The sequence below is a fragment of the Sinocyclocheilus grahami genome, unplaced genomic scaffold (assembly GCF_001515645.1).
Source record: "Sinocyclocheilus grahami isolate Dianchi unplaced genomic scaffold, SAMN03320097.WGS_v1.1 scaffold233.1, whole genome shotgun sequence".
In the NCBI taxonomy this organism is placed as follows: Eukaryota; Metazoa; Chordata; class Actinopteri; order Cypriniformes; family Cyprinidae; genus Sinocyclocheilus; species Sinocyclocheilus grahami.
In genome coordinates, this window is record NW_015505412.1 from 2,729,857 (window position 1) to 2,739,716 (window position 9,860).

The 9,860-nt window shown below is 35.5% G+C and overlaps 1 protein-coding gene across 1 annotated transcript in view; it reads left to right on the forward strand.

The window, feature by feature from the left end:
* The first annotated feature begins 309 nt into the window (after window positions 1-309).
* LOC107597572 (cell adhesion molecule 1-like) overlaps window positions 310-9,860 on the forward strand; it is a 185,449-nt gene continuing 175,898 nt past the window's right edge. Inside the window, exon 1 of the mRNA XM_016288703.1 lies at window positions 310-414. Within this exon, the coding sequence (XP_016144189.1) occupies window positions 339-414 (76 nt within the window). The 5' untranslated portion in view covers window positions 310-338. The remainder of the gene's footprint in view (window positions 415-9,860) is intronic.

A 9,860-nucleotide genomic window follows, 5' to 3' on the forward strand; every position in this document is an offset into this window, starting at 1 on the left:
TACTCACCTTAGAGTTATTATGAGCAAAAAATAGATAGATAGATAGATCTTCATGTCAGCGTGCTGATAGGGTTTGTTTTGTCATAGTGACCGACCGAGTTACTGTACATATTATGACATAATTTAATAAAAGTAATATTTCGCGCAGTTTGAACGAAACAGACACTTTCTGTAACTGACAGACATGTTAGCTGTAGAAGTGCATACAGTTTGTGCGCTCGCGCTCGTCTGTGTGCGTGCGCGCCCGCGCGTGTTTCCTCCCTCCAGATCCTGCATCTCATGATCCTGCGAGCGTCTCTGGGTGATTTAGCGCCGCCAGTCTGAAGCAGGTGTTCAACATGGCGATCTCGGGACTTGGATCTCATTCTATTTCACTCTTTTTCTACGTGGTTTTCGCAACGTTGCTGCATAAAGGTAAGAGAAGCGGAGTATGTATGAAAGCTTGTGTTTAGTATGGAAGAGAGAGCGGTGTGTAAACAACATATGTAACACTTGCGCACGTCCCTGATGCTCTGCACTCGCAGTATGTGCACTACTCTCAAAGCTCTCATAGTTTATCTGCAACAGTGTACATGGTAAAAGCTGTCATGTGAGGAGTTCTTCGGCACGTTTGACTGTTCTGAATTGTGTTTTTGGTTGTTTAGCTGGAGAAAAGTAACGTTACTGTCCACATGCAGTACAGTACCCTAGTGCTGCTGATGAGAGGGACACGAGTCCGTATCACACAGCCAGAAGTCAGTATTACATGCTGGTGATCTGAAAACGGTTAAATGACTAAAAGATAGTCCTTATGTCTATGTGATACACATGTTTAACGCAGATTTTAAACAATGAACGCGCGCATTGAATAACGACACGATTGCATTGACTTTATGGAGTGACATTGCGCTCACTTGCATCTCGAATACAAGAATAGGCTACCGGTCATCTTCAGTTCTCTCTCAGATCTTATACTGACATTATCATTTTATAAAGTCGTTTAATGTGGAGTTGATGTTCCTAAAAAGATTGTTTTTAGCTTCATTTGGTAGTTTTCCTGGTTTATATGGGAAACGCTCCTCTGTTAGATGGAGCATGCTGTGAGAATCGCTTATGGCAAGCTGTTTGAACATTTATAGCTTTATGCTAGCTAATATGTACTTTTATGTTATTAGTAGGCTACTTATTTCAGTTACTACTAATATAATTTCCACTGCTATCTTTTAGTTGCAAAACTATTTATTGGATACTAGACTAGTCACTATCCCAGTAGTAGCTATAGATTTAATCATTTATTGAGTTCTATCAGGATCCGTGCTTCGGGTGTCAACTATTTACTTCTGACTAGTAGGTTTAGTTGTCGCTAGTGCTTGTTCAAGTTTTACTGTTAACTATTCATTATGTAGCTACTAGTTACTTCTTAGTTAGATAACTGGTAGTTATCCAAACTGGTAGTTACTAGCATCTATTCCAGTTTGACTAGCATTTATTAGATACAAGTATCTATTCACAAAACACTAATTAAACACTATTTCTTGCCTAGTTTAAAAAATTGCCTTTTTTACTTGTCGAGGTCAGAATTTATAGTCCAATTAGTTAACTGCTGAAATACACACTTTAGTAATAAATAAATAATGTCCATTAATTGTTTGACTGAAAACTAGAATAGATACTAGCTAAAGTATTACTATGCAATTTGAATAGCTAAAGGTAACTTATAAAGAATTATTAGTGCCTGACTAATAGTTAGTTGTAAAGCTGGTTAATAGTGGAAAACAAAGTTAATATCTGAACCACAGCTTGTCCCAAAGTCGTCATTATCAGGAAAGTGATTAGTGGCAAAGGAACAAGTACTAGTGAAATTTACATTTACATAACATTTATGCATTTATTATGTGTTTATCCTAAGTGACTTACAGAGGAGGAGGAACAAAGCAAATTCGTCAAAGAGCCAACAATATTCGTAATACACAATGCCAGGTTTATTAGATAAATAGATTAGGAAGCAAGAAGAGGAGAAATGCAAAAGTTGCCACTATTGGATTACTTGCTAGTAATAATCAAAAATACTATTCTATACTAGTATGCTATACTAGTAACAAAAATATACACGTTAGCTTTAAGGAATACATGTTCAAATGGCTTGCCGCAATAGCTTTTTCTGCCCCCTATCCATCAACAGGTTTTCCGCAAGATATTGGCTTTTTATTCTGTGTTCTGAAAACAAGATTGCAGTATTCTGTTAGATTTTTTTTTTGTGTGTGTGTGTGTTACCCAATTCATTCACTGCTAAACCCCCCTTTGTAATAGACATTTGTGGATGGTGCTGTCTGTATTAACAAAAGAGGCTTTTTTGTGTGTGAATTATACTTTTGTCTGAGGCAAGAGGTACAGTATATATAGGTTTTCCTTTAGGAGACCTCAAAGCCACCTGTCTTCCTGTAAGTGCTCTTGAATCCTCATATAACCACCTAGAATAGTGTGTAATGCAAGACATGATATTTTCTCACTGGATATTTCTCATCCATCCATCCATTCTTTATATACTTACAGGTAGTTGAAAGATGAAATACTTCGGGAAAGTTGATTTGCCCTGCACTGTAGCATGTTAAAATTCATTATTTAAGTATTTAAATTATATAAATTATTTAAATTGTAATTATTTAAATGCTAAATTATTTAAAACAGCATGTTTTGCTACTACTTGCAGCTATTTTGAGCACATATTTATTGATTAGAATTTTTTTTTTTTTTGTGTGTGTGTTACCCAATTCATTCACTGCTAAACCCCCCTTTGTAATAGACATTTGTGGATGGTGCTGTCTGTATTAACAAAAGAGGCTTTTTTGTGTGTGAATTATACTTTTGTCTGAGGCAAGAGGTACAGTATATATAGGTTTTCCTTTAGGAGACCTCAAAGCCACCTGTCTTCCTGTAAGTGCTCTTGAATCCTCATATAACCACCTAGAATAGTGTGTAATGCAAGACATGATATTTTCTCACTGGATATTTCTCATCCATCCATCCATTCTTTATATACTTACAGGTAGTTGAAAGATGAAATACTTCGGGAAAGTTGATTTGCCCTGCACTGTAGCATGTTAAAATTCATTATTTAAGTATTTAAATTATATAAATTATTTAAATTGTAATTATTTAAATGCTAAATTATTTAAAACAGCATGTTTTGCTACTACTTACAGCTATTTTGAGCACATATTTATTGAGCAACAACTTGGCATATTTAAATAAAATAAAATAAAATAATTTTCCTTTGCATTCATATAACTTTTAATCCTGAAAAAAAGCTCACAGTCTTGTTCTGTATCATCTCTCCAACACATAAATGCTAGAAAGCAGCAAGTCATCATCGTTCAACAGGCAGACTGCAGTTAACAGCGTGAGCTGACAGGAGAACTGCATTGGCTTCAAAGGGAATATATATTCTCTTAGAAGAAATAATAGAGATAATAATAATTCTGATACGGGACAATTCTCACTGGCAAACAATACTTTTGTAATGAGATGGGATATTCATGTAAATTGCTTCATGTCAAGGGTAATTTTCAGTCTGCGTGACTCACAGGTAGAGTTTCCATCAGTGCGAGGAGCTCGAGTTGTAAATATTAGAAACACACTGCAGCTTTTGCATAATTCACGATGCCCCATGAAGAATGTTATGGAAGATGAATGGTCTGCCACTCCCCACAACAATCAGCACTAATTTAAAACTCTCTAAAATCAAACGAGAAACCTTGTAAATCATACCCGCAGAGAAAAGACTAGAGAGAAAAAATACTCATATATGACACTTGCTCATATATGGCAGAGGAGCTGCTTTTAAAGTCATTTGTTGGGGAATTTCTGCACTTTATCACATATTTGTTTCTCAAAATGGCCTGAATTTTAGCAAACTGTTGATAGGCAGTGAATTAAAATGTTTTACCCTTGGTGCATTAACTTTCTAAGATCGTTTGTTGGAATAATTTTCTTTTCTATTTAAAGCAAAGAATTTATAGCTCATTAGATTTACATTATCCCTGCTTAATAAGCCTTGTGCTGATTGCTAAATAATGCACAGCACTGCATTATGCTTCTACCAGATGCTAAAGTTGCCGAGATGGAAATGTGAGATAACTTACCATAGAAGTGAAGATGATGAAGATGTGCTGTGAGAAAATGATGTTGCCCAGAACAATTATGATTTTTTTAAATCAATGTTTTTTTTCCTTCTTCTACTTCTTCTACTTTTGCAATGTCATTAAGGAACTTGAATCAGAATAACTGCATCTTGCATCAAAGGAGTCTTTTTAAGATAAAGTTCAAAGCAGGCTTTAAGTTATATAATTTTGAAAGCTCAACAATTCTGCTTCATTTTGTGTTTGTGTATTTCAGTAAATATACAGACCATATTTGAATACGATTCCACAATCTGTTAGTTGACTCCATTGGGGTTATTACATATTGCTCATCCACTTGTAACTTCACAACAGAAGCCTCTCTATAGTGAGTCAACACACAAGTACAGGGGATGATGTGAAGCACTACGAAGACCTCTCCTGTCTTAGTTTTCTGTTTATACCTCCGTATTACTAAACATCAGAGCTGAAGTATCCTCTTGTCAGTGCTAGTCTGTGAGGAAAATGATGCTTGAAGCTGATAGACTATTGCTTCTGTAGGACAGATACCAGTTGAGCACTATGCAGCACACAGTCAATTAGTGGTAACAGATTGAAGGAAGCCCCAATGGAGAGAGAATGCTTCATTCATGACACTGCTGGAGTAATGAGAGTGGAATATGATGAGGGGAGGGGGTTCCTGTCTTCTGTGATAAATATTGTCATTGTTCTCATTCTGCCCTGTCTTTCATGGACCAAGCTCATTGTCTGTCCTAGTTGGCAGAATTGTTTTGGCACTGACCATGATTTTTTTTTTAATTATGTTGTTTTTCAGGGCACAAAGTGCACCGCTTGCTTGGTTTACCAGCCTCTGAAGAGCTGCAGAAATCTATGTAGCGTTGCAACACTGCAGACACAATTGACTGATTTTAAACTTCCAAAATCTTTCTTATTATAATATAATATATAATATGTATATTTTTATCATTACAATTTATATTTTATATTTGACTTATCATATTGTATTTACAAACACACACACACACACACACACACACATACACACATGTCTGGTCAGCTATCCTTGTGGGGACTCTCCATAGGTGTAATGGTTTTTATACTGTACAGACCGTATATTCTATTGCCCTACACCAACCCTACCCCTAAACCTACCCCTCACGGACCACAATTTAGGTCCCCACCATGACATGAGTCCCCATGAGTCTGTGTGTATTCAGGTTTAAGTCCCCATCAGAATAGAAAAACAGGTACACACACACACACACACACACAAATTATTAAATATATATACATTATACACTACAGTATTATAAAGATATTGGAAACAAACACTATATATAGTTTGCTACTATAAACAGTATCTTTATTATAATATAATATAATAAAATAAAAAAATAAAAAAGATTATTTAATTATTTACATTTGATTATTTAAATGAAATTATTAATTAGATTTATTATATTGTACTTTATATATATATATATATATATATATATATACAATTTTGAAATACTTAAATAAATAATATATAAGATAAATAATATATTGTAAATAATATAAAAATTACAATTACAAAATATACATTTATTTACAATATGGACAAGACAACAGTCATAGTATGATGTTATACTCTGCAGCATTAAATAAAAACATAATTCAACATAATTCTGATGAATACATGTATATGTGATGAATAAAAATGCAATAAAAAGTGATAAAAATATATCTTCCAAACCGTGTCTACCATGATAACATAATAGTGATTTATATTTGCATACATACCATCATTTACTTGTGCATGCAAGGTAATAAAAGAATACACAATATTTAAAACTTTTAAAATGTATGCAATCAGTGACAGAGCATATGTCTCTCACAATTCTGTATTTTCAGTGAAGCAGAATCATGAAAATGTCTATTCTGGTGTCACCTTTGCCTTGTGCTTTGGGGACCAGAACCAAGACCAAACTTATTCAAGTTCACCCCTGTTGTAATACCAAATTTAGCATTTTTATGAACTGTTTATCATATGCCTTAGTTCTTTTAGCACTCCTCGTCATCTGAAACAACTTTATCACAATAAAACTTTCCAAACCTTTCTTTTCAACCACCTTATGTTTGCAATCCATGATGGATAAAATCATGTCAATTCACACTTTTCTTTTTCTCAATAAATATCTTGTTTCACTTGGGAAAAATGTCACATTATGGAAGCAAAACAGGTTGTGATTCATGTTGACCTCAAATAATAACAGTACAAATTATTTGGTCTCCATTCTTGATCTCCATGTTCCCAAAAACCCATAAAAACAGATTCCAGTTTCTTCCTATAATGCTCCGATAGGTATGTTTAGAGTCTGTTTACAGCTTGTGTGTTTGCGATAGACTCGAGAAACATATTTTTATACGTGTGTTGTGATGGCGTACTTCATCTCACCATGCTTTGAGAGTTTGTCATGAAAAATGTTCAGAAACATATGAATGGTGACATGCCCCCTAAGCTCAACGAGATTTGACCCACTTACAAACAGAGCTGCTGATGGAACCTATAAGGTCTCAGCGTCATCTCCAGAGACCCCTGCCTTTATTCTCTCCATGTTTTTTCGTTCTCATGAATGCTAGAGAATGCGGCTTTTCTTCCTCCGTTTCTCTTTAAACAAAAATTGATCGCAATCTCAGTCAGAGACGGGCAGTGTTTTAATTAAATGTATTTAAAATATGTATTTAATTATTTTTGAGTATTTTGTAATTTTTATTTTGCTGGGCAAAAAAAAAAAAAGTAATTAAATACTTTGAGAGACAGTATTTTGTATTTGAAATACTTAAAATACTCAAGTATCAAGTAGGTCATTTTATTCTTATCATATGCCTTTTATTCAGTGTTAATAGCCAACTATAGGCTATCACAGTTTTTGGCTAGATGCAAGTGAATCATGTGACATCCTGTTGGATCCATAGGCAGAGTCTTAAAGGGATAGTTCACCCAAAAATTTAAATTCTGTCATTAATTACTCACCCTCGTGTCGTTCCACCAAGTATCAAGTAGGTCATTTTATTCTTATCATATGCCTTTTATTCAGTGTTAAAAGCCAACTTAGGCTATCACAGTTTTTGGCTAGATGCAAGTGAATCATGTGACATCCTGTTGGATCCATAGGCAGAGTCTTAAAGGGATAGTTCACCCAAAAATTTAAATTCTGTCATTAATTACTCACCCTCGTGTCGTTCCACTTCTGTAAGACCTTTGTTGAACTTCGGAACACAAATGAAGATATTTTTTGATGAAATCCGAGATCGATTAATACTTGAAAATTCTTTCATAAAGCCCCTTTAAAAATGTCATTTTGTCCATAGAAACAAGCAGCAAAATTTGCTAGCAAGCTAACGTCACTTGCCAGCTAGTAAGCAAAGTTCTAGAGCAGCACAGCTTTTCCTTCTGTCCTGTAATAACATTGTGAGCAATATCTGATAGTATATATTTTAGTACATACTTGGCCAGGTCATACTTGGCCAGACCAACTGTAAGCAACACTAGCATACGCAAAACAAAGGGAACAATATGATGTTTGTTATTATTAAAATGTTATATAGCCCACGTTTTTATAAAAAAAAAAAATTTATTTACCGCTTAGGCAATAACGTTGACAATAACGTATATATTCAACAAATGTTGTCTATGACCAAAAATGTAAGAAGATATGTTTTGGACTTTTAAAACTGGCTTTGCTTGAGAAAACAAAAATATACAGTTAGAGTGTTTTTTTCTTTTGATTTAGTCGAGTTGGTTTTGCATCAAACACAATGTGATTTTCGGCAGTCGAGATCTGACAGCAGCAGCACATTTTTCCGCTTGGGCGAGCGCTTTGCGGACAGCTTTCCTCGCGCATTAAATCTGCCGCAGACCAGCAAATCACTGAGAACGCACTTTAATCCTGAGGAGTCATAGCAACAGAGCGGAGGCGAGAAAGCTGCGGAGAATCCGCTCGACCGGAAGCAACCGCAACTGGTAGATTTAAAGAAAATGACTGCCATTTGGCAAGTCATTTTACATACTTATTCCTAACTCTTTAAGCTTTAAGTTACATTTCAAATTACAAGGGATCAACTTAAAATCATGTTTATATGAATTATCCCATCAACGTGTTCTCTCAAATGGCCTGGGTATGCGGAGCATTCACAGCTTATATGGACGGAACGCCACTGTTAGAATGGGAGATGGATTGGTTTGTGAAAGGGAAGAGAAAAGCCATAGATGAAGTCGCACAGACCCAGGCAGGTGCTGGTCATTTAAAAGCTAAATGCAGAAAATTTGACGAGGCATATCTTGCTCTCGGCTTCACTCACCACTCACCACTATGCCATAGCGGACAGCAAGAAACCCACAAAAAATAAATAACAGAGAGAGAATAATAATAATAATAGTTATCCTCTCTATGCTATTTTTCAATGTTTCAAGTGATGCAGGTGTTTTTTCCCTGTAGGTTTTTTAAAGGAGACGTATTATGCCCCTTTTGACAATATGTAATATAAGTCTCTGGTGTCCCCAGAATGTGTCTGTAAAGTTTCAGCTCAAAATACCCCACAGATAATTTATTATATCGTTTTGAAAATGCCTGTTTTGAGTGGAAGTAGAAACACGCTGTTTTTCGGGCATTGTCTCTTTAAATGCAAATGAGCTGCTGTTCCCCGCCCTTTTTTCCAGAATAGTGCTGCACCATTACAGCTCGTACCTGCTAAAAAACATATGTTTTGGTTCTGATGATCATGTTTATCATGCTGAAATCAAGTGTTTTAAACCATATTAGTTTAAACTTCTGATATACGGTTTTCTGTGCGCACACGGACAGAAAGCGGCTGTCACAGCATGTGAGTACTAAACTAAGTTCTCATTCACACACAAGTTTACGTTAAAAACACACGAGTTACAAAAGCAGTCGGTTATGTCTGTGAAGGTAAACAGCTGGGAAATAAATCACGTTTATTTTAGATCTGTGTGGCAGCAGCAATATACAGTAAATTCAATTCAATTCAAGTTTATTTGTATAGCGCTTTTCACGATACAAATCGTTGCAAAGCAACTTTACAGTAAATCAAGTTTTAATTTAGTGGTAGCTGTCAGTTAATGTACATATGGCAGAAATGTACAGAAAAATCAATTAAAGACGTAATCAAACAGACGATGAACACTATTAACAGCAATTATTATATGATGCAATCAAACTTATAGCAAAATTTGGTAGTTCTGTATGTTGTTTTATGGTTGGCATCATCTGAGGTCCTCTGAGGGGTTGCATCATCTCTTCTCAGGTGTTCTGGATCCAGACTGAAGCTTGTGTAAATCCTAGTTACCACGGGATGTCAATCCCGTGGCAAAAAACAGAGAAACAAATAGAGGCATAATTAGCGTAGCTGCTGTTCCAACCAAGCAAAATGTATTTGTTTAACCCAAACTAAATAATAATGTGCAGATATAACTGCAGTAAAAGATTATGAGATGCATTATTTGAATGCTTGGCCAAAGAGATGTGTCTTTAAGTCTTTAATAAACAGAGAGAGTGTGTCTGAACCCCGAATGTTATCAGGAAGGCTATTCCAGGGTTTTGGAGCCAAATGCGAAAAAGCTCTACCTCCTTTAGTGGACTTTGCTATCCTAGGTACTACCAAAAGTCCAGAGTTTTGCGACCTTAGGGAGCATGATGGATTGTAGCGTGGTAGAAGACTAGTTAGGTACGCAGGAGCTAA